The sequence below is a fragment of the Pantherophis guttatus genome, chromosome 4 (genome assembly GCF_059756535.1).
Source record: "Pantherophis guttatus breed Tessera chromosome 4, ASM5975653v1, whole genome shotgun sequence".
NCBI lineage: Eukaryota > Metazoa > Chordata > Lepidosauria > Squamata > Colubridae > Pantherophis > Pantherophis guttatus.
In genome coordinates this window covers 145,809,942-145,836,132 of record NC_142066.1, presented here as the reverse complement: position 1 = coordinate 145,836,132, position 26,191 = coordinate 145,809,942, and the positions used below count along the sequence as shown (strand labels likewise).

The window sequence follows — 26,191 nt, the reverse complement described above, 5'->3', positions numbered from 1 at the left end:
TGAGAAACATACACATAAAAAAACCCTGAAGAAATATTTTTTGCAAGAAAATTTTTTAGAGAGCAGGCAGGAATTTGTTTGAAGTGAAGGAGCATTTAGTCCCTCATAAATACGATCATTCTATAGGAAAGTCAATTCTTCAGCAAGAGACAGCACCTAGATGATGGGATGATGATTTCAAAATACTAACCAGGTTTTGATCTGCGGTTAGTTTTTGGATAATGAACTACCAGGAAAATACAGTTTTGTAGACAAATCTGAGAAAAACAACATTAAATCCTAGAAGATAACAGCAAACCATTTTTATGCTGTTACCAAAAAACTACATGGTCTTGTTCATGTAGTCTTGGGAGTCAGGTCCAAATGTATTCCTTTTCTCAGATTTCAAGGATGTACTTAATTAATTTCAAATTGTAATGTTACTGGTTTCATCTTCGGTATTCTTTAGTTACTTATCCATACAGTCCTGTAAAATTGCATTGGACACAAGTTATCAGCATAAGTGGTAGAAAAATTAACTCTAAATCATGGGAACTAAAAATAAAAAATTCTGGAATGTGCAGAAATCAATAGGTTAACTCTAAAAATCAAAGTAAAAGAAGACTCGGAATATTTTATAATATGGGAACTGTTCTACAAACGGTTAATTGACAGATACTGAGGTTAGAGGAGTGGATTTATGTGAAATATGGACTATGTGAGAAAGAAAAACTGACCAGTAAATATTTTGATGGTTATATAATTGATACTATAATGGAAGAAAGTATACTTTTCAATAATGATTGATATTATCGCACTTATGTCTATATATGATTATAATGATGATGTTTATATGTTAACACTTTGGACACCTAGAAAACACACTGTTCAACATAGAAATTGAATATGTGATATAAAACAATAAAAATATTTATATTAAAAAACACTTTGGTTCTGGTTTTAATATCATCATTGCTGGAAAGGCACACTGCCTTGGAAAAGTTTGACATGGCCTTCATATAAATCTTTGAATCTAGACAGAATGAAATAGCTAGAGATAAAGAGTATAGGAAGCCCATTCCTAGTGCAACTAATGTTCAACATCTCTTGACATATTCTAGTTGCTACACTTGCCTGTAGACTATTAAATGTTTGCCTTTGGCAGTGATGTACTGGTAAATGTTATGCAACAGACTGGATGGACTCCATTGCCATCACTGTGCTGTTAAACAGCTGATCAGTGCACTAAACACATGTCTCAGCTTTGCTCTCAACCAGCTCGCAAATTTCCAGAAAAATTTAGCAATCAGTTCTTTTCAGTTGATACAAGCTGATTTTAGCACACTGTTGTCCTTAACCAACTTCCAGATACTTTTTATGCAATACAGAAGACTTTAGAACCAGAACATGAAATACTAATTGCATTTCATCTCCCCACAGATTTAGCAAACTATAGTGGCCATTTGTCCAAACCCAAATACACACAATATTTCTGAGCAGAGAAGACTGCATTTAAGAGAAGCAAAGCTCAGGCCAGTCACGGAAGTATAATTTTGAGGCAGAGAAAATTATAGAACATGAATTATGCATCTAGAGGGATTTTTTTTGTCTCATGGTAGAAGTCGTAAGAAGTTTGTAGGACTTTGTTTTAATAGACTACCTACTGGGAAGATAGTAGTTTCTCCAGTCCTTTTATATTTTCAGCATATATTTTGTACAGACAAAACTACAATAGATCCAGGCAGTTTCTGCTGAGCCGTTTCTACATGCCCTTCAGTCAGCATTCTACAAAGCCTTGGGAGATGGCGGGTCTAAACAAATGAGGCAAAATAATTTCTCTCCTGCAACGTCCTTATTTCTCATTATTAAACAAATCAGCTTGCACACAAGGCTTGCTAAGTTAGTGCAACTCCTCTCCATCTTATTCCACTTTCAGAATGGCAACTTTAGGGATTACTGTAGGCAACTTACTCCTGGTCCAGTGCCTCTGACTTGAAAGGTCAGCAAAGCGAGCCGGATTCAAGCTACAATTTAAAATATGTGCAAGAGGGCATTGATCTAGACAACTAATGCAATCCAAAGTGGCCTTTAAAGAAAGAGGGACAAATGGAGAAAATAATTAGGCAAGCCTCCTATTGTCTAAATAGAAACTGATTCCAGAAAATTGAAATTGAAATCCAATGCAGAAGCGGCAGCTTCATGTATGTGTCAAAACCTGCATGATTCAGAGTGTGGAGTCACTTAGCCACCCCTGAATGTGCAAATGGGGTGAGATTACACTGCAGATTTGTTTATTTATTATTCACATTTTTTTTTGAATGGGCCGCCTCACCCTTAAGAGATTTTGACACACAGACACACCCCAGAGAATGCCATTGCTGGAACAAAAGCTTCCTCAAAGCTAAAACAAAGGCAAGCTTGGCAGACATATTTGTTTTGGAACAGTCAACAAAATGTTTTCAAAACACGTCTGCATTTGGACAGTGCAGACACCACATTCAAATGGGTTGCAGCTCTTCCTTTATTTTAGAATGGGGGTTCCCAATCTTGGCAACCTTAAGACGGGTGGACTTCAACTCCCAGAATTCCCCAGCCAGTTGGCTGGGGAATTCTGGAATTGAAGTTCACCGGTTTTAAGGTTGCCAAGATTGGGAACCCCTTCTTTAAAAGACTGGGAACCCCTCCTTTAAGGTTTTAGATCACACTGTCATACCTGTAAAAGTATATAGAGAGGGCCTTGTGGAAGGTTTGAGAATCAGCAGCCTTCAATGTCTTTCTGATGAGAATCAAGAAGACCTTAAAGATTCTATTATTCTAGGCAGTCCACAATTTAAAATTCACAATTCATTTAGCAATTTTTTGAAGTTATAACAGCATTGAAAAAAGTTACTTACAACCAGTCTTCACATTTACAACTGTTGCAGCATCGCCATTGCCACATGATCAAAATTTGGGTATTTGGTGACTGGCATGTATTTATGACACTTGCAATGTATCAGGGTCATGTGATCACCTTTCCAGCTGGTTTCTGAAAAGCAATGTCAATGGGGGAAGCCAGAATCGCTTAATGACCACATGATCACTTAAGAACTTCACTGATTTGCTTAACAGCTGTGCAAAAAAAAATAAAAAATAAAAAAAATGACATGGCTCACTTAACAATTGCCTTGCTTAGCAACAAAAATTCTAAGCAACTCTTGATTCCGATTATTGTCATAAGTCAAGGACTGTCTGTATGTCACTCAACAATAAAGGAATCCTGGCATGTATGTTTCTTCTTCTTAGTTTACCATGAGAATCCAACAGCCCCATCCTCCATATCAGCATTTTGACCGATCCTGAACTCTTAACTTTCTTCAACCTGACCAGTGGAAACAATTCATACATCTTCTGATGATGGTAGGTAAAATCTCTGCTGTATATAATTGATATGTGAAAGAACAGAACATAAAGATCTTCAGGTGTTATGTTTCTTCTGCGATAGACCAGCTTTTATGCATGGAAATATTCAGTTTATTTCGGCTGAACTGAGCATTATTAAACCAGGCTCCCCTACAGGTATGGTTTCATTGTTCTATTTATCTAAGCCAAATTTATCCTAAGTAAAGGTCTAGACCTCTGTGTGTTTTCATTTATTTTACACAGCAGGCAAAATGATATCCATCTGTCTTTCAAGTTTCACAGAACATTTCACCGAGGAAAACTGAAGGGATATGCAGAAAACAAAATTCATTATAAATGTCTAAAACATATGGACTGCAAACTGTGTTGCTCTCTTTCCACGATAAATGTTCTGTTTGTCCACTTTATCTGCTGAAGAAACTACAAGCCTTGCATCTAATCAAGCCTCCAAAATAATCCATTATATTTTCTCTCTCTCCCTCTCCCTCCCTCCCTCTCTCTCTCTCTTCCACAGACAGAGTGTTCATAATACACAAACAACATTAGGTAACTATACCCGGAAAAACACCTCCTTGTGATAAATATAACAAAATAATATCACCTAAATATTTATTGAGGAAGGCTTGAAAGTTCAGATATATTTAAAGTGTTGTCTATTCCCCACAGTTATTTATTTACATTTTTAATATTGCACACCATCAGAAGTCCAAAAAGACTTCTGATGGTGTACAATATTGCAGATTTTGATTATGATCAATGAAAAACTCCAGTCTCAATAACTCAGACTAGAATTCTTACAATTTAACTTTAAAGGTTCCACCTTCACTGCCTTCCTAAAGTCCATCAGAGAAAGTTGCACCCATATCTTTTAAGGAGAGACTGTTCTAGAAGATAAGTAATGATGGGAAACTACTATTTCTGCCTTCTCTGAAACCCTCACTTGGGGAGAAACCTTCAAATTCTTATTCAGGATAAGCAGAGTGGGCAGATTGGATCTATCTGAATCTTAACAGATCTTATAAGAATTGGTTATTAATGGATAGGAGTAATAGAGCTCCAATAATTTAATATCATCCTCCATATAGGAAAGCTATGGGGCAGTAGACCAGCCAAACAGCAGCTCACTATGGCCACCTAGTGAATTTATGCTCCATATGAGACTTATGTTACATTAACTTCCTTATTACAACTGAGAAGACAGTTGTTGTTGATTTAAGAGTTCCCTTGATACTTGATTCCTGGCCAAGTCAGATGGGACTGACATTAGCTGGAATCTAATATATCTGAAATGTTACCTGCTCTTTACCTCTCATTGAAACCCTGTTCATATGCAGGCAGAATTTGTGATCACAATCAATGTCCCTCGAACTCAAAGCATTCCTTTGTAACTCAGTCAGAGAACTTTCAGAGAATGTATATAGTACCCCAAAATATTTTAAAGGAACTATGACTTTATAGCTGTCATTTACACCTTTGCACTTGTTACTTTAAGAAGAAAAGATAAATTACATGGAGTAGAAAGTGGGGATGAAGAACAGGTACCCTAAGACCCAATTATAATGCATTAATTTTTCTTTTAAGGACATACCTAAGTTTTTCTCTACTTTGTACATATTTTCTACTGGCAACACACTCTGCAACTCCAAGATTTATAGAAAGTCCTTGACTTATGATCACAACTGAGATCAGAATTTGCATTGCTAAGCAAGATGATTGTTAAATGAGTTACAGCCAATTTTACAATCTCTTTTTTTACCATGGTTGTTAAATGAATCACTGTAGTTGTTAAATGAATCATTTAAACCAATCCACCTACCCCCATTGACTGTGTTTGTTGAAAGCTGTCTGGAAAAGTTGCAAATGGAAATCATGTGTTCCTAAGATGTTGCAGCCATTTGTAAATACACTTTAATTGTCAAGCACCCGAATTTTGATCACGTGACTGTGGGGTATGTTGTGATTGGTTGTAATTGTAAGGACCAATCATATAAGTTATTGTAATTTTGAACCATCACTAAATGAATGGTTGCAAATCAAGCATTACCTGTAGTTGGGTAACGAACAATTAAAACAAAAAGAGTATAAGTACATTCATGTAAAATCCCAAATTGCACTTTCTTTACTTTCCTATAAGAATTTAAATACAGAATCAACTTAAATAAAAATGCAAAGAGATTGATCATCTTTGGCCATAAATTGCAACTGACCCTTTGGAACAAATCATTATTATCACATTCTTTTTAAAGATTATTATCTGTCTTCCCTGAATATGCAATGTTTGCCCCACAAATTGTAGACAGCAAACCAAATTAAGTTGCCTGGATGGTATGTGGCTTCAAAAAAAAAAAAACCATGTGGCTGATGCCAATTTTTCAAATATTATCATGATTTTGAAAGGCCAGATTGCAGAAACAAACATCAGATGCTTAGCATAAATAAATGGTATGGCACGGATTAATCAATATGTCTGCTTTGTAGCTGAAGGAAGATCTTCTGTCAATGACATTAGGGAAATCTATTCCCGCTTTACCCTTTCAACTTGAAGATGTAAACAGCAAGTGTTAAGGTGTCATCTAATTACTGTCTGCATTGTTTAACGATACAGGCTCTTAATGTTTTCACTCCCTCTTCTGCTCCCAGGTTTCCATTCATCCAAGTATTTAAAAGTGGGGATGACTAGCAGCGGAAGAAGAAGAAAAGAGGAAACCTCCATCTTTCAAAAGCATTTAAACTGTTGAAGGTCATGAACTGAATTATTTTGATCTTTCTCCTGTCTCCATGTCTTCAGTGAGCTATTGCCTTAATGCAATTTCAGATTTTGATAAACTTTGTCCTTAACTGTGTTTTGAATGCCCAACAGTGCAGGTTTATGCTGAAAAATGAAAGAGATTAATTTTAATTGGGATGGAAAAATGTTTCTATGGACATGTGAAAGGTATAAAGAGCCCACATGGGTAACTGCATTTCAAAATTAGATGTTCTATAATGTGTATATACATTTTTAAACAATCAAGAAACCGTGTTCTTTTTTTAAAAAAATGTGTTTTAGATTCTGCTCAAAAACCATTGTTTAATTTATTTTGGGAACTCGGGATATTACATCTTCAAAAGTAGAGATGGGCAGGAATTAGCCTTGCAAAATTGCATTGCACTGACATTAAACACCACTCAAGTTGCTGTATTTTGTAACGAGGAGTGTCTTGCTTGGGGGGGGGCATGATAGGCATTTTTCTCTTTCTCTCTGGGAAGCTATTATTCAATAATTCAACCTTTAATCTCATGGTATCATTTCTATGTGTAGCTTGTCTTGCCATACAAGGAGCAAGTAAGTGAAGTGAATCTAAACACCAAGCCAGCATTTTCTCTGGCAGAAATACTGTCTTTACCACATCTGACATTTTTCTCCATCACTTCTCAGTTTCAAATTTTTTGATTATCCAAACTTAGTATTTTATTGGAGATTAGAAATACAAGAATGTTATTACCAATTAGGAAGGTGTGTTGGATATGTTCACCGCCTTGAGTTATTTGTAAAAATAATAACTGCAGGATACAAAGGTACACATAATCAAATAAATAAATGCAATTAAAACCATTTAATTAAATTACTTTTTGGCATAGCTGGAGGACTTAGGCAGCTTTTATTTTAGGGTTTTTTGTGGCAACGATTTACACTCTTTTTTATATATATTATTTTCTTGAATTGTAATTTGCCCATAATTCTTTGAAGGAGGATGGTATGTAAATATCATCATAAATACGTAGAGTTACTTAACTAATAAAACTTTATCTTCTGGAAGATGCTGAAACTGATTCCAGAGTTTGAAATCTACCTTTGTGCAACCAACAGATTGGCTCTACTCCTTTTGAGGTCTCCAAACATTTTTTGCAGAGCTAGTTTCTTAGAATTTGCCACCTTCATCGAGCAAATAAATTCAAAGAATAGGTTATGATATTGATGTTCGTTTTACAGAAAAGAGGACAAAATGCTACCAAAACATCATAGATATCTGGCATGTTTGCTGCTGGGGTTTCTACATTTTATGGGACTACAATCCTTGACTCAACTGCTCTGTGGACTGAGAATTTTGGGAGTTGAAGTCCCTGGGAAAAGATCAGAAGGAATAGCTGCTCTAACATGAGAGGCAGAGATTATATTGTGCCTCTTGTTTTCTTCCAATACCATCTCTTGACCAATTACTGTGGAAAATGAAACAAGGTGAGAGTAAAAAGTCAATGGTTAAACACAAATCATTTTGGAGCTGATTTAATATTAAATATCAGGTAGAGGTCTAACCACATAAATACACAATAACTTTACAGATGCCATTCACCTTATATGCATTCAGCCACCGACAGAGTTGCTGGGACCTGCGCAGCATGCAAGTTTAATAATAATAAATAAACCCAACAAGCTTTCAACTTTTTTTCCTTTGGATGCCAGTTCCTGAAATTAGAAGTAATTTTTCCAGGAAGGCAGGAACTTTTTTCTTTAAAAAACAACAACAACATAGATCCAAAACTGAGTAAGACATTTAGAATTTTCCTATTGATGGTGGCATCCTTAGAAATTTCAAATGTCACCCACCTTCCTCTGTTTCAGGAATACGGATTTGATTTGATTTCAAGAATACTCACCATCTTCCTCTGTTTCAGGAATACTGATTTGAATCAGGAATACTGATTTGAATCAGAAATACTGATTATGCCTGGTTACTCAGCCGTATCTGGCAGTAAAGTACAAAGCAAAAAGGAGAGAGCAATGACAATAATCTGCTTATACACAGGAAGCTTTTGGCAAGCACAGATGCTCAGCTAACAGGGTGGAAAGTTTTTTTCAATGCATACGATACTCCAAGTCTACCACAACACTGAAACAGGAAACCAGAATTACAACCTCAGTACATGTAATCCAACTAGGATTGCATGTTTGTCTCTTCTACCATTCCCTGCTAATAATTTTATTGGAAAATAGTGAATGTTGTTGTTTGTGCAATAGTCAAGATCCATACTTTTCTTGCTAAATCAACTCTTATACATTATTTCAGTGCAACACCCTTAATGCTTCTTGGAACAATGGCTCATCAACCTGAAAACCATTGGATGGTAACTTTGTCATGCTTCCTGGCTGAAGCATCACATTCTAACTAATTTCTCTGTAGTGGTGTTATGTATTGGCTTGGGTGCCGGTTTATTGATAGACAAAGCTCTCATTTAGTACTTTCTACCACAAATCAGAACTCATAATCTTATGTTAAAAAGGTACAAAATATGTCACGTACAATTTTCATATTCTTTCAGTCCAACGCAAGATTTCTAACAGCATTCCGTACGTTGGCATTCTATACTGATTCGTACATTGGTATTCTATAGAATACCATTTTATACTGTTAACACTGATTAATATTGAATGGGGCAGTTCTTCTTCTATATATGCTGAAAATGGGTAGCTTTAGAATGTAATTACAGTAATTCAATATCAATGACCATTCCTTTGTTCTCCCGTTCTTCAAAAGGTGAGTCTACCACCAGTTTACCTGCTTTACAACTTTTCATCATTTTGTCAACAACACAGCTTCTGAGTTACAATTCCAAAATGCAATCTGCAATTTATAGACATTTCTATCAATAGTTTTTTGTTTTTTTTTTAAAGAAGAAACATGCCTCTCTCCTGCCCTATTATCAAATCTCCTTAAATTTCTACCATGAGTTTCATTGAAGTGTTCCTACTTCTAAACACTTCAGCTGCATTTCTGCTTGAGGCAGCCAGCGTGTTTAAGCTATCAACTGGAAATGGGTGATGAATTTTTGCTCTTCACACCAAACGATTACATTTTGAAGCCTAATCATCATTAATTTTACACACACACACACACACACACACACACACAGAGAGAGAGAGAGAGAGAGAGAGAGAGAGAGAGAGAGAGAGAGAGAGAGACGCACACACACACACCCCAATCCTCCAATAACTTATCTTTGAATCACAGGCATTAAAAAGGCCAAACAACATTAAACAGCCCAATTATTTCACTTTCACATATTCATACTAAAGGCATATTATTTGGCAGCTTAATAACCAAGATGCTAGTGAGCCACTGTGAAAAATTAGCTGAGTGGCATATTTCATCCATCACTGCAATTTGCTTCTCACAAGATCTTGTAAACAAAGCAAACAGACTGGAAGCGATCAGAAAAAAAGAAGGAACGCAACTGATTTTGCATAGAATCATGCAACTTTCATAAGATGCGTAAGGCTTAAACATACCAACGCAGGATTCCAGACCTTACGAAATGATGGATTTAGATTAAATTAGATTACTAATCATTCACATGGATGCCAAACTTGTAAACAGTCTGGAAGGTTAAGAGAAATAATTGGTTATCAAGCTGGGAGGAAATTCTACTTCCTCATGTATCATAAATAATTGAATAATTGTAGGGAGGATATTTTGATCTGACTGAATTATTTCCCTGTTGTTGTTGTTTTTTTTGTTGGTTTTTTTTTGAATTAGGTCATCTGTAGCAATTTTGCAAACAGGATCTCTCCTTTGTACTGATATAACAATACTGATTTCAGTGTGCAGAGGAGAAGTAAAGGTATTATGGAGCATGAATGCTCAGTTGGAAGTAGAGGGTGTTTGTGTTATAAGGTTGAATGTGATAAATAAGAATAATGTCTTTCTAGAGCCAATGGCACACAGACCCATTTTTGTGCAGAACATAAATCCAAATAAACAACTTACAGGGGAAAAAAAAGGAGTAGGATGTTATTTCTTATGGTAAAATTCTGAAACTCACTCTTTCTCTTAAAAGGTGCTGGTATAAAACAAATAGAGGAGTGGGTTTGGAAGCATTTTTGATCTTTTATTAAACATTAACACACTAACGTTCATTTTTAAAGTGCAGCGTTTCACATATGTCAGAATGAGCTCAGACAGCCCAACTGCCAAATGTTTAAATACTACGTTCATCTCTATCAACCAGCAAACTCAACCCTTTGAGGGGGAGATTTCGGCTGATCCAGGTAAAATGATGAATCTGAAGTGGTATATTATCATTTCCTGCATATGAATACTTAGAATACCAAAGCTTTACATAGTCATCATAAACAAAGAAACAAAAAAATAAATAAATAAAATTCTCTCTTTGTGTTTTAACTTCAAGCCAACAAATGCAACAATGAAAAAAAAATCAATTAAATAATGTAATTTCTTTCATTCTTCATTTTAATATGAAACCTGGACATCTTTCAGTTGTTGCGACTTCAGTTTACAGCTCTCCATCACACCTTTGCTTTTGTCTATTTGGAACTTTTTACCAGAAAGACACAGATTTACTGTATCAAGCAGATACAGACTTGTGAATTCTGTAATTTTCCTCTCATTCTAAATTTAAGTTTGGCTATCACAGCGAACACCTTTGATGCCTCCTGAAATTGCAGTCATTACCACGGATCGCAAGAAATCAGACGTAATGGTTGAAAGGAAGTAGGAGGGAGCAGAGGGAGGAAGAAGAGAAGGAAAGCTCAAAATCAGATGGGAGATTAAGTTTTAACCATTTTAATTTTATCTCCAAATCCCATCCTTGCTCTCATGCTGGCAAGGGGTAAGATAAGCCACGGACATCCTGAAGCATGACACCAATCTGTTGAAGGAAAATACATTTATCCTTGAATCCTGATCAAGCAGGAACATGCTCACTTATTACTTTGATATTATGGGAAGGACATAGAGTGGTAATCCATAAGGATTCAAAAATCTCATCCTTAACCTCTCAAATTTCATTAATTTTCACCAAATTTCTTTATTCTGTAATCTTGTTCATCACACAAACACCCACACTTGGCTGGATTACTGTATTTGTTTTGTCTTTTTATTGCATGAATAATAACCTCCCATTATCTTCCGTATAGTAACACTTCATATGTTTACTTGTCTTATTGCATAGTCTTACTTCACAGAATGCACATGCAAATAATGAATTAGCTTAACTGCTGAACTGATGAACTAGCAAATAATAATAATAAAACAAGGAGAAGTGCATTTTAAAAGCTTTCCTTTGTTTGGGTTTTGTAAATTTTCATCTAGCAATATAAGACTAAAAGCATAAGCTTAAAAAACAATCAAACTGAATTACATACTAAAATGCAAAATTCTTCATCAAATCTATTTTCCTACGTCATAGTACAGATGGACATTAAAATAAATGCTACAGGAAAAAATTATAATCAAATAGATGATATCATTTTGGCATTAATTTCCTGTAAATTATTTTTGAGAAACTGTTTTATTTATTTATTACTGGAAAATGTTCCATTCATTTTCTTTTCTGGAAATGACAGTAAATTGACCATGTAGCTGCAATAGCTATTTTTAAAAAATAGCTAGTCAAATCTTTAAAAAATATAATTCCTTCACAGAAAAGCTTTTTCAAAAGATATTGCTTTTAAATCTTAGAATTCAGTTAGAAGTGGAAAGGACATTAAGTAACATTTCAAATGTGGAATGCATAGAACATAGAAAGAAGGATACAGCCAAAGTTATCAGTATGTTTCTATATCTCACTGAAATAAGGGGAGTTTAACTTTTAAATCCTGACTGGATCAGGCTCTCAAGAAAAATGCAACAGAATATTAATTTGGACTATTCAAATCTTGCATTAAACTTACCACAGAATTAGGAGACTATTATCATTTTACATAGAGCTTGACTTTTATCTATCATGTCCAAAGTAATGTCAACACCAAAGTTCTTTTGATAATTTTGATAAATGGATGTCAACAATTTCAATTCCATATTAATGATTTAGGAAAAAAATATTTTTTTTTACCTTTTGTGACAAGGTAAACCAGAATGTCATTTAAGCATTTTAGGAAGAATGTTGTTTTCCCTATAGATAAATACTAAGCATGATTTTTAACTGAACAATGGGATTATCTGTGCTTTTTTTGTTGTTGTTCTATCTTATTCAGAACCAGACCTAAACTGATCAAAGAAACTGCCAACCATTTAATGGATTGTGAATTAAGATGATTGAGAAATACCTCCATAAACATACACAAAGGGTTTAAGAGCAGAGCGGATATGCTGAAGCAATGAAATATATTCTAAGGGAACATTAAAATATTTTAGTAAGATTTCCTAAAGTGGTTAAGAAACACTATGTAATATACAATAATATTTAACTTGGGGAATCTCATTTTAGCACTCTAAAAATGAATTCACTTTTGCAGCCAATAGTTCTTTGCTTTTAATTGTCATTTACAAAACTATTGCTAAATACACCATTTTTAAAAATCTCAGTTCTGTTTCACCCTTCTAACTGGGCATTTTTGAAATCTGAGGTTTACTTTTATCAAACTACTATATCAACAAGTTAAAGATCAGGTGTTTTTTTAGATATATGTTTGCTGAGAGAATATATTAGGTGGATTTTTTTTTATTTTTTATTTTGGAAAATGCATGGATACTTATGGCTTTTCAGGAATGGAACTAATTTTCTAAATAGTTATTGCAAGCATACACCTGAGAAGGCTGTGAAGGAGGGGAAATTACAGACACACACACTTACATACATATACATACATGACTCCTTTACGTATTGGTATGTTTATACCATCCTTTTAAAATCTGTAACAAAGTGGTATTCTCTACTATAGCTGTTGATGTCACTATTCTTGAAGCAGGACTTGTCAAACCCCCCTTCTTTTCAGAATTTTTTCTTTCATTTATTTATTTGCCTTCAGGTAATACTTAGAGAAATGCAGAACAGACCATAAGAAGTTGATTAATTTTCTTCACGGCTTTTGTTCCCCCAAACTTATCACCTTAAAAACAGCAACTGGTGGAATGCCCACACAAAGCACTCTCATCATTTGGATCCTGGTTGAAATCAATATATTTCAAAAGATAAATTTATTTTCTATACACAATTTCAAAAGATAAACTTGGAATACCAGTAATTCATAGAAAGCTGATATTATTTATACAAACTCTGCAGGACAAAATTACAGATACAGTCCAAAATCCTGGGAGAACATGAAGGGCTCAATTATCTGTGTGTAATTTTGACAGATTTAGGAAGAGAAAGGAATGTCACAAGTCAATTATTAGAACTCACACCAATTTCCCCCCTATATTATAAAAATACTAGTATTTGTGATCCTTCAAGAATTTCTTTTTTAGATTATTTTTGGTACATTTAAGTAAATGGAGCAAAAAAAGAAAGAGAGAGGCATACATAATGTTGTCTTGTTATTGTCTTATTTATCCCTTTTCTTTATTTGTTCTTGGAAAACTTGCGGGGGGGGGGAGTTTATAATCAATGAGGATATTATATTCAATGTAGATGCAACCAGGTTAAAGCAGATCAGCTGTTTTCTAAATCTCCGCCAGATATATCCAGGCATGCATATTGTGGATTGTGACACAAGTAAAAATCAAACATTAACTTGTGCAGACAATTTTTTTAGGCCTCTAACAATCCAACTACTTATTTCCCCAAAGATGGAAGAAACATTTCCATCTTCTTTTCTGCCAAAACAAAAAAATAAAATAAACAACACCCTAATAAGTAAATCAACCCCAAAGTGACTGATGTGACAGAAGCTTATCAAAGGCTTCTGTAATGATGACAACTACAGACAAGGTGGCATGTGTTGCTCTGATTAGAGAGTTTGAGCTAAGCACTCTTGCAACACAACTCAAGGTATCACCAAGTGAGGTCCTGCCTTATTTTGTACTTGTGATCCTTATTTGAATTACAACTATTTCATCACTTTCTTAAAAACGGTAACTGAGGAGACACACGGCATTATCCACCCATTGGCACCGTCTCATGTCTTTAAGAGAAAAAAAGGTCAGCCTGGGTGAAGTGTTAAATCTTGCAAACCTGTCTTTCACTATTCTGAGCCTCTCTTCTTTTATTTTCTAAATTCTGGATTAGGAACATTTACTCCAGGTTCATTGAAAGAATCTTGGCCTCCTTAAAAGAACGGGAAGAGTCTTTAAGGCTGCTTAACTTTGAATGCCACAAACCCAAGCATCACTACTATCCCTGCTAGCAGAAACATATTATTCCTTTCTTCCCCCACCCCGCCTCCTCTTTTCTGGAATTGCAATGTTTTTCTGCTTTAAAAGGTGCACCTGAAGGATGGGATGGGGCCACGTTCTGCACACCCCTGCTTTTGATTTTACCCCTTTCTCCTTGGAATAAAAATGTTCACGTGGAGCTGCAGCTGCAGCAAAAGTAGGGGGTTTCTTCTTCCACCAATGTGGTTTATTTGATTTTCAAAGGGGAGATGAGATCTGAGAAATATCTTCCCCCCCAATGCTTCACCTCTTCCCTTTCACCATTATAAATAGATTTCACCTCTGCTAGGTCAGAGGAGGTGAAGGAGGAGAAGAAGAAGAAGAAGAAGAAGAAGAAGAAGAAGAAGAAGAAGAAGAAGAAGAAGAAGAAGAAGAAGAAGAAGAAGAAGAAGAAGAAGAAGAAGAAGAAGAAGAAGAAGAAGAAGAAGAAGAAGAAGAAGAAGAAGAAGAAGAAGAAGAAGAAGAAGAAGAAGAAGAAGAAGAAGAAGAAGAAGAAGATTAAGAGGAGGAGGAAGAGGAGTTGATTCTTCTTTAGACTTTACTGATACACATTGAGACTTTCATGATGCATCTTTCCAGTCAATGGAATTCTGGAGGCTCCGATTCCAGATGTTGCCTGTCTAACTATCCCTGCAAGGGGAAAAGCGCATTCCGAAACCCGCTTCTCCATCTCTTCCTCGCTCAGTCGAGGCCACGTCCTGGGGGGATCGGATGGACGCCCTAGAGCCTCGTCCTTGTCTCCAAGATGTCGACGACCTTAGTAAGCGCAACCCTCCTTGCCCAAGAAGTCAAAAGAGGGGCGCTGGGGAGAAAAGGGGGCGGGAAAGAGACGGGATGGGTGAGAAAAGCAAAGAAAGACCCCGCGCTTACCTTTCCTCTTGGAACGCCGTCTCCGCCGCCGCTTAGACTTGCCTTTCAGCTGACCGCCTCCTCCTCCAGAGGTTCGGCTGCTCTCCAGCACCGAGGTCATGGTTCCCGCCCGGTAAACAAGAGCAGCGTGTGGGGCACCGACACGGACGGGGCTGGCTGGACGGGCGGAGCGCCCCCTCCTTCTCTTGCCTCGCCGCTCCGGCTGCTTTCCAGCCACGAAGAGCCAGGCTGCTTCCGACAGCAGTGCCAGGCGCGCGTTGCTGGTACGCGGATGCTCCGGCCAAGCGACGCTGCCGCCGCTGCAGATCCGCGAGAGAAAAGTGAGAGCAGCGGCGGTAGGGGAGGGAATATTAGGACACCCGAGGATGCCCGCTGGGGTTCCTCCACGCTGCTTTCTCTTCGGTCCGAGGGCTCTTGCCCTCGCGCGCCAGGCAACTTGCTTTCTTCGGGACTGGCAATGCCCAGCGCGTTTCTTTCTTTCTTTCTTTCTTTCTTTCTTTCTTTCTTTCTTTCTTTCTTTCTTTCTTTCTTTCTTTCTTTCTTTCTTTCTTTCTTTCTTTCTTTCTTTCTTTCTTTCTTTCTTTCTTTCTTTCTTTCTTTCTCTTTCTTCTCTCTCTCGTCTTCCTTCCTTCCTTCTTTTTGCACCTTTGATAGTTGTTTGGCCCCAGCAGCCACTTTGAAGCCAATCATGCAACCAGCACCCCTATTTGCTACCCTGAAGTCTAATAAGGTCCAATCACAGCTCTAAGCTGCCCGTGACATCAGCAGCGGAGACCTCCCCCCCTCCCCCGCCGAGACCCCCTTCCCTCCTGGCGCCTCCATCCCTCCCTTGTCAGCTTGCAAACTCAGCTCCCATTTGGGCTGACAGCTCTACCCAGCACCTGAGAGCGAAAGGAGGCAGAGGGAGGCAGCGCCGCGCCGGCGGCGGGAAAAGGAAATCGAAAGGAATCTCGCTCTCCGCAGATATGGCGGGGCAGGTTAATTGTTATCCCAGGGGCGATACATTTTTTCGGGGTGGGGGTGGGGTAAGAGGAAAGATCGGGGAAGCTCGGAAAATTTACTCAGAGAAGAAGCGCAATTGCGGACGTTCTGTCTGTGCGAAGCGCTGCGATTCTTCTTCCCGCGCCTCGAATTGTAGCTTTAGAAAAGCTGCAGGATCCATCCAACATTTAATGGCCCGGTGATCCTTTCCGAGGACTCCCATTGAAAGAAAAAAAAGTGTGCAATCTTTCCGGTTCTTTAGAACTCTTTATCAGGGCTACCTAAAAGGAGGAAAGGAGAGAGAGAATGCTGAAAAGTGAAATGATGTAGGATTACTCCACACTTTGTCGCTCCTTCCAGAAATGCTTGCTTATTGAAGTCTTGTCTAATCCGGCGCCTTCTTGGTGTATAAAACTCCACGACCCCGTCTCCCCGTTCCCCAATTTAAAACAAGGATTAGTCCAAAGGAATGGAAGAAGTTGGAATAAAACAAAAGTTATGTCTCCATATCATTGTTTCTCAACCTTGGTAACTTTAAGATGTGTGGACTTCAACTCCTAAAATTCCTCAGCAGCCATGGTCCCTACACAGATAGTCCTCAACTTGCAACAGTTTGTTTAATGACCATTCAAAGTTACAACAGCATTGAAAAAAGTGACTTATGGCTGTTTTTCACATTTAAGGCCATTGCGGCATCCCCATGGTCACATGATCAAAATTCAAAAACTCTTTTAACAACATAAATTATCAGCTCAGTTGTGGTCATAATTTGAGGATTGTGCAATATTGTACTGTCTGTCTGTCTGTCTGTCTGTCCGTCCGTCCGTCCATCCATCCATCCATCCATCCATCTATCTATCATCTATCTATCCACCCACACTTTCTCATCCTATTTCACATCCTATTTTACATATATACATATACAGATATATACATTTATGTGTGTGTGTTTCTTTATGTGTATATGTGTGTTTGTATATGTGTATATGTGTGTGAGACCACAGCTGCAATATAAGGATATCTGCAAGAGGGACCTAAAGGCCCTGGGAATGGACATTAACAACTGGGAAACCTTGACCTCCGATCGTTCAGCTTGGAGGCTAAAGACGCAGCATGGCCTTCTCCAGTTCGAAGAAACACTTGTTCGGCAGGCTGAGGCAAAGAGGCAGTCCCGGAACCAGGGAAATCTGGGGGCTTGGCAGAGGACAGAATGTATCTGCCCTCAGTGTGGAAGGGATTGCCACTCTCGAATTGGTCTTTTTAGTCACACTAGATGCTGTTTTAGGACCTCTTTCCAGAGCCCAATACCATAGTCTCTTGAGACTGAAGGATGCCAATGATGATAATATGTGTGTGTATATACACACAGACATATATGTGTATGTGGTATTTGTATGTATGTATTCTGACACTTTATTTAAACTAGATTTGTATATCAGTGATTGCATGAGCTCTGCAGATGCCATACCATTAAATAAATAAAATAAGTAATAACATCCTGTTGTTAAATGAATCATGCAGTCATTAAGCAAATCCTGCTTCCTTCATTGACTTTGTTTGTAGGAAACTGACTGTAAAAGTTGCAAATGGCAATCACATGATCTCAAGGTGTTGCAGCGGTTTGCATGCCAATTATTGTACCTGAAGTTTGATCATGTGACTTTTACGGATGCTGTGATAATTGTAAGTGTGAGGAGGTTGTAAGTCATTTTATTCAATGGCATTGTAACTTTGAATCGTTGTTAAACAAATTGTCGTAAATTGAAAAAGAAGCAGGATTTCTACTGAGAGTATTTTTTTTTTAATTTTAATTTGATTTATATGCTGCCCTTCTCCGGAGACTCAGGGCGGCTTACAGTGCGTTAAGCAATAGCTTTCATACTTTTGTATATTTTTATACAAAGTCAGCTTATTGCCCCCACAAACTGGGTCCTCAATTTACCTACCTTAGAAAGGATGGAAGGCTGAGTCAACCTTGAGCCTGGCAAGATTCGAACTTACTTTAATTGCAGACAGCTGGTGTTAAATTACAGTGCCTTGTCTGCAGAGCTATCCAGAGTAGCCATATTTACATTTTTGATAGTCCTATAAATACTTCCATCAGGGGTGGGTTCTAAATTTTTTTACTACCAGTTCTGTGGGCATGGCTTATTTTGTGGGCGTGGCTTGATGGTCATGTGACAATTCTTTAGGATTTAGCAGAGGTACTGGTCTACCAGGCTTTTAACTGCTTGCAGAGCTGTACCAGTCTACTCATTTGTTTTTGGAGGCACCGGTCTACTCATTTGTTTTTGCAGGCACCAGTCTATCACCACACTGCCTTTTAACACTGATCAGCTGTAGGGCGGCCCTTTGAAGCACCGTGGCAAGAATTTAAACAGTTTTTTTCCTTCTAGTCAATCAGCTGGGATTCAGGAGGCAGCAATAGATTGGGGGTGGGGCCAAATAAAAGGTAAGAATAACGGGGGGGAGGGGGGAAGAACCGGTTAGGTCACTGCTACTGGCTCGGTGGAACTGGGCAGAACCGGGAGGAACCCACCAGTGACTTCCATGGATGGCTCTGCTTGTGACCTCTCTTCTCCCTTCTTTTTTCCTTAAAAACAAACCAAATGTTGAAGAAATAATTTTTGAAACCCAAAAGAGTAATATTTCAGTCTCCAAGACTCAACCCAAATGCTTACTGGATCATAATTTCAAACATGATGACTTAGGGGTTCTACCACATCTAATGGGATTTATTTCTAGACCGGAGTATGTAGTTGAGTTAAGCAATCCAGCCAAGTACTCCCCCCATCACATATATACTGCAATTATCTTTTTTTCATCCTCCCTTAAACTTCTAATAATATTTACTTGGGAGCAGGATCAACCGAGAACTTTTTTGCTTGGTGTGAAAGGTATGAGGGACACTGCAACTAAGCAAACTGGATTGGATTTGATATTGAATCTCACGTCAGCAACACCAACAGTTATTTGTCTCCACCGTAACCAGGGCCAAAATCTATTTTCAGAGGATGCAATTTATCCTTGAAAGAAAGGAAGCAGCCAAGGAATCCCTTCCACTCTAGGATTTACCATCTGAAATAGTTTCTTCATTTGCCCAGTGATAATGCCAACCTTGTTCAGAAACAAATGAGGATCTTATTTATTTTGTTCTTCCTCTATGATAAAACCTGATCATCCTTTGCATATTTCTTCAATAGAAAATATTGAAAATCAGAGAAATCAAAAGATTTGTTCCTTCAGGAAAAAAAGAAAGACCTGGTTCGAATGCCCATTTATTCAAGAATTCTTGTTGGAATTGCCACATTCTTTCTCGTAACAGACCTGTTATTTGTTGTTGGTTCAGATATTTAGATTGGATTTGGCATTTTTATCTGCCTATTGAATTCTTCCCAAGGACCTGGAATAGGATGTGTTATTTGATGGTGTTAAATGTATAGTTGCAGGATATAAGCTGTTGTCTTTTGCAATTGACTGATGGTGATTTTTGTCAATGCCAATGGTGTTCAGGTAGTATCCTGGAACTTTGGGATTGCACCCAAGATGCTTATTACTATTATTAATACCTTTGAGTGAATTTTGATTCGTGGCAACTACCTGGATAAGTCCTGCAGTTTTCCTGGCAAGATTTTCAGGAAATGATTTGCCCTTGCTCATTTCCCAGGGTTGAGAGAGAAAGAGACTGGTTCAAGTTTACCCAACTGGTTATGTGCCCAAGGTAAGATTTGAACTCATGGTCTCCAGGTTTTTGGGTTGTGCCTCCAACCACTGCAAGAAACTGGCTCTCTCCATCCTTAACTACTTATTTACAAGCCCAATGTCATATGGAGTCTTTTCCCTACTGGGAATACAAACACCCATCAAATTTGTTTAACAATTTTTTATTTTTTGTAAAAAGAAGTAGTTCATATCCACAAGCTTTTTTCATGAGAAAATGGGGAAAAATTTGAGATAATAAAGCAAGCTGCATATGAGAATCAGCAAAATCAACAGATTCTTCCATCCTAACTTGAAATTAAGCCCCACTCTTGTTAATGGCACCTAGAAATTTGTGATTCTTTTGGAACACACTTATCAAAAGATATGAAGCTCACCTACAAGCCAGTTATTGGCCTCAAAGCAATAACTGAGCCATGTGCCTCTTGGTGTGACTGATTTGGGTCCCAATCCTCTGACCATGCCCAGAAGAGACTTCCATGAGGACTGTCTTAAATGCTTTGTATAGAATTATTAAAAATGGCTCACAACAAGTGGTAGTACCTGGTTGAATTTGTCTGGACTTGAAATCATTCAGGCTTGGACCTAATATGGTAGGTTAGTGCTGAATCCTATGGAGATATGGAATTATAGCACTGTACGCTCGTCTGAGAAGCTGGAAACCATCTTGTAGAAACAGTGGTAACTCATCTGCATGTTGTTGTGAAGGAGACACCAGAAGTCAAGCCTGACTTGAAGAAGATTCTACTATTTTTGGGGGGGGGGGGGTTAGGACTTAAAACCAGTACAGAAGCAGGAAAAAAAAATGATGACTTCTGATAGAAAAGCAACCTTTACTGAAATTTCCCCTTCCCCAAATCTTAAAAGTGCAGGAGCCCTGATATTTTACTAGAAGCTATTGTTATGTCCCTCAATGTTTAAGCATTATTTAGAAGCAAAGGATTGTAACAGATGTGGAGAATTCTCATAAAATCCCAGAAGAATGTGTTCTGTTTAAAAACATCTGCATCCCTATTTTTAATAGTATTTTTAATAGATCACTGGACATAAGAAGCCATTTTAGCTAGTGCGTAAAATTATAAAACTATATATATATATATATATATATAGTTTATATTAAGAACTCCAACAAATTAAGTAGAATATCAATATAACAGACAAAGGAGAATGCAATCAATTGGATTTATGGAGTAGCCTCCATCTACAACCATTTATTAGCTATTAGTTACAATGTAGTGAAAAAAGCTAATTATGACTTGTCTTCACGTTTAACGACCATTGCAGCATTCCCACGATCAAAATTTGGGTGCCAGGCAACCAGCATCTATTGATGATGATGGCAGCATCCTGGGTTTGTGATCACTATTTGCGACCTTCCCAGCTGGCTTCCCACAAGCAAAGTCGATCAGGGAAGCTGGGTTTGCTTAATGAACCTGTGATTCGCATAACAACTGCAGTGATAGCCATATAACAACTGTGGCACAAATGATTGTAAAATTGGGTGCAACTCACTTTAAGCTCCACAGAAATTGCTTAGCCACAGAAATTCTGGTCCCAATTGCAGTCATACGTCAAGGACTGCCCGTAATAGTTCATGTCAGTAGTGAAAATACAAGAAAAATTTGTTGGTAGCAAACATGGAATAAGAGGTGATTGTACTGTAGCTAGGAAAGTATATTGTACAACAGGTATAGAGAAACTTAAGGCAAGAAAACAAAGAAAAAAGTTGGGAAACATCTGTCTGCCGAGAAACTCGAGGAACCAGAAAATATAAAACGTAGGCAAAGTGAAGGAAAAGATTTAAAGGCACTTGGGAAAACAAAATTACTTCTCCTTTATCCACCCAGCCATGTCACTGCTTTTAAAAAGCTTCTGAGCACATTGGAGCATCCGGGGCTGAACAAAATTGACTGGAAAAATCCTCAAGCAAATTTTGTAGCTATAATTATAATCTTATTTGTCTCTTGAGAAACCTATATGCGGGTCAAGAAGCAACAGTGAGAACTGGACACAGAACCACTGATTGGTTCAAAATTGGGAAAGGAGTCCAGCAAGGCTGTATACAGTCGCCCTGCCTATTTAATTTATATGCAGAGCACATCATGAGAAAGGTAGGGCTAGATGAATCAAAAGTTGGAATTAAGATTGCCGGGAGAAATATCAACAACTTCAGATATGCAGATGATACCACTCTAATGGCAGAAAGCGAAGAGGAACTAAAGAGGTGATGCGGGTGAAGAAGGAGAGTGCAAAAGTTGGCTTGAAACTCAACATTAAGAAAACTAAGATCACGGCATCTGGCCCTCTCAATTCCTGGCAAATAGCTGGGGAAGAAATGTAGGTAGTGACAGATTTTATTTTCCTGGTCTCCAAGATCACCCCAGATGGGGGACTGCAGCCAAGAAATTAAAAGACGCTTGCTCCTGGGGAGGAAAGCTATGGCAAATCTAGATAGCATACTAAAAAGTAGAGACATCACCCTGCCAGCAAAAGTACATATAGTCAAGGCTATGGTTTTCCCAGTTGAAATGTATGGCTGTGAAATTTGGACCATAAGGAAGGCTGAGTGCCAAAGAATTGAGGCCTTTGAACTAGGGTGCTGGAGAAGACTCCTGCGAATCCCTTGGACTGCAAGGCGATCAAACTGGTCAGTCCTAGAGGAGATCAACCCTGACTGCTCTTTAGAAGGCCAGATCCTGAAGAGGAAACTCAAATACTTTGGCCACCTAATGAGAAGGAAGGACTCACCAGAGAAGAGCCTAACTCTGGGAAAGATTGAGGGCAAAAGAAGAAGGGGACAACAGAGAATGAGGTGGCTGGATGGAGTCACTGAAGCAGTCGGCGTGAGCTTAAATAGACTTCAGAGGATGGTAGAGAACAGGAAGGCCTGGAGGAACCTTGCCCATGGGGTTGTGATGGGTTGGACATGACTTCGCAACTAACAACAACAATTTGCTTGACAATTAAAGAGGAAAAACCTTCTCCTACTATGAAGGTTAAAAAAAGAACAACCTACTCCAAATTATAGTAATAAAAAAAATCTTACCAGTGGCAATCTGATAGGCCTAATTTTCTGATTGGAATAAATTGAATATATAAAGTAGTTTGTGGCTGATGGCTAAAGAGAACTGAGTTTAGGAAGATGATACATAATTGGGCAGAAATTTATCTCCAAAGGTTAACCCTGCATCTTTAAGTGCTTCAAGATTTAGATCTGAATTTAGATTTAGATTTTGACTGATACAGATATAAATATGCATGGATCACAATGACTGGCTAAACTGCATGTAATAGCACAAAATGTAACATTTTCAATTTGGAGAACAAAAATGTCAGAATGGTGGAGGAGAGGAAAGGAAAGGAAAGGGGAGGGGAGGAAAATAAGGAAAGGAAAAGGAAAAAGGAAAGGAAAAGAAAGGGGAGGGAAGGGAAGGGAAAGGAAGGAAAATAAGGAAAGGAAAGAGAAAAAGGAAAGGAAAGGGGGGAGGGGAGGGAAGGGAAGGGAAATAAGGAAAGGAAAGAAAAAAGGAAGGGAAAGGGAGGGGAGAGGAGGAAATAAGGAAAGGAAAAAGGGAAAGGAAAGGGGGGAGGGGAGGGGAGAGGAGAGAAGGAAAATAAGGAAAGGAAAGGAAAAAAGGAAAAGGAAGGGGAAGGGGAAAGAAGGGAAGAAAAATAAGGAAAGGAAAGGAAAAGAAAAAAGAAAAGGGGAGGGGAGGGGAGGGGAAGGGAGGGGAGGGGAGGAAAAAAGAGGAGAAAAAAAAGGAGTGGAAAAAGTAAAGGAAAAATAGAAAAGAAAAAAGGAAGGGTTAGGAAAAATAGAAAAGAGGATAGGAAAAAGGAAAGGGAAGAAAAAGGAGGACAATAAAGGAAAAAGAAAGGGAAGGGAAGGGAAGAAATCAGTATGGATGAGATTAAAACTTTATTCAAAGTCAAGAAATATCACAAACTGATGACAAGTGATTTCAGAAAGTAGAAAGGAAAGGAAGAGGGAAGTAGAAAAAGTACCATAGAAGGGTAGAAGAATTTGGGAAAGATTTGAGGCTATTTCAAATGTTGATTTTAGCTAAATGGTCAAATCTTGAGTTGTAGGTTATAGTTATGATTGCTGCCATTCTCTGATACACAGAGAATATGCAATCCAATTGCTAGAATGCAACAGAAATTTACCTTGCAATTTGCTATTGACATTAATATTGGCAAAATAGCATGCAAGATAGCTTGAGCGTCATATTCGCTTTAATCATATTTCCCTTAATCCTGAATTTATAAAATAATATTTTATAATTTTTCTGAAAAAAAATTTCAACATTTTTCTGTTGAATTTATATGTTTCATTTCATCTCTACTAGATTTGAACCTGTAAGCTTAAAATGGTGGCTAAAAGAGCACTGATCCTTTAGAAGGTACACACCGAATAGGAAGTAAATTTTGAGATATTCTGGCAAAATCCCTAATTCAAATGCTTTACATCCAGAAACTTTTCTTCTCATATAATTACTACTTAGTTTTAAAAAATTGCATGTTGGAAAACTCCAAAGGATAAAACTTCAGTTTCATTTGTATTCTGTATACTTCCAATCTGTCCAAATTAGAGCAAACACATACTAATAGTCTTCAATTTACAATTATTCATTTAGTGACTATTCGAAGTTACAACAGCAAATCTCACTTACAACTATCTTCCTTAGCAAATATTTTCTTTCTCTGTCTCTCTTTATCTCTCTGTCTCTCTCTGTCTGTCTGTCTGTCTCTCTCTCTTTCTTTGTCTCTGTCTCTGTCTCTGTCTCTCTCTCTTTGTATCTGTCTTTTTCTGTCTCTCTTGTCTCTCTTTATCTCTCTCTCTCTCTGTCTGTCTCTCTTTGTCTCTCTGTCTTTTTCTGTCTCTCTCTGTCTCTGTCTCTCTCTGTTTCTCTCTCTCTCTCTCTGTTTCTCTGTGTCTCTCTCAAAACATAGTTAACAGAAGGTCCAGAACTTTTGACTCACTGGAAACAATATTGTGAATAATTAGTATCAACAGCCCCATAGAGAGAATAGCTTTTGATTGTTCCAATTTTAATTATTTTATGTACGTAGAAATAGCAGAATAGAAATGAAAGTGGGATACTGGGTGATCCCCCACCCATTCTGCATCATAAACAGACAATTTGATAGCTTGAGATGATGTATCCAACATGATGTGCAGTGAGGCTACAAAAGATGTCTCTGTGAAGTAAGACAGAAAGATGTTCTCTGTTCTTCAGTCCCATGAAAAAGTAGGAGTCAACCTGATTGGATCTAACCATTTCTTTACTCATCAATCTTAAGGAGTATTATCAGAGGCAACCCCCCCCCAAAAAAACCCAGACTAATAATAAAATAAAATAAGGCAAGGGAAATAAATATTCCTTTAAATTATTAAACTTCCAATTAATTTCTACCCCATCTGCATTATCTTATGTAAAAACCGAATCCCTATGCATTGGAATCCTAATTTAAAACTCTAAACAAGATTACCTCCCAAGCTATGAAATCCTGCATAATGATGCATAACTTTTCCAGTTATTAGAAAATCGACCACTGTCCAAGTACTTTACAGTGCTGTTTACTAGCATTACACAAACAGCCACTAATTGTTATTACTATTGTTGTTGTTGCTATTAGTATTTCTGCATTAATCCTCCAGAAGTTGGACACTGTCCACTGACAGAAAATAAGGACCCCAAAACATCATGTTCACATAAATCTATTACCTATCTACTATCATCAATAAAGCCAACAAATCAAAAACACAAAAAGATATATACGTTTAAAACAAGTTAAATCTTCATCTTCATTGAATGAATAACTTCCAAAAGATTAAGGTGTTGTTTACATATGTTTATTGGTGTAGAGTGGTGACTGGGTAGATAAAATGCTGGGCTTCTAGGCTGGAAAGCTTGCAGCCCAGGTTTGAGATCCGAGTGCCATGAAATGGGGCGAGCTCCCATCTTCGCTCCAGCTCCTGCCAATCTAGCAGTTCCAAAGCATGCAAATATGAGCAGATAAAAAGGAACACTTTGGTGGAAAGGTAACAATGCTCTGTGATATAAGGCTGGCCACATGACTACAGAAATGTCTTTGGATACTGCTGGCTCAATTAAAATGGAAATGGGCACCACCCCCTATAG

General features: G+C 37.7%; 1 protein-coding gene and 1 long non-coding RNA gene across 6 annotated transcripts in view; one reads left to right on the top strand and one right to left on the bottom strand.

Annotated features, from left to right (window-relative positions):
* Window positions 1–6,148, top strand: part of LOC117655058 (uncharacterized) — a 62,726-nt gene extending 56,578 nt beyond the window's left edge. For both annotated transcript variants that reach the window (XR_015734122.1, XR_004588524.3), the window contains exons 4-5: window positions 3,265–3,378; window positions 6,022–6,148. This is a non-coding gene — a long non-coding RNA (uncharacterized LOC117655058). The remainder of the gene's footprint in view (window positions 1–3,264; window positions 3,379–6,021) is intronic.
* The window catches only part of ADARB2 (adenosine deaminase RNA specific B2 (inactive)), a 475,071-nt gene extending 458,968 nt beyond the window's left edge, over window positions 1–16,103 (bottom strand). For 3 of the 4 annotated variants that reach the window (XR_004588522.3, XR_004588523.3, XM_034402118.3), the window contains exon 1: window positions 15,345–16,100. Coding sequence is in view for 2 of the 4 variants with exons in the window: in XM_034402118.3 (XP_034258009.1) it covers window positions 15,345–15,444 (100 nt within the window). In the remaining 2 variants the exon portion in view is untranslated. Of the gene's footprint in view, window positions 1–15,344 lie in introns of all 4 variants that reach the window. The other variant, XM_034402119.3, reaches the window with a different exon arrangement.
* Window positions 16,104–26,191: the final 10,088 nt, after the last annotated feature.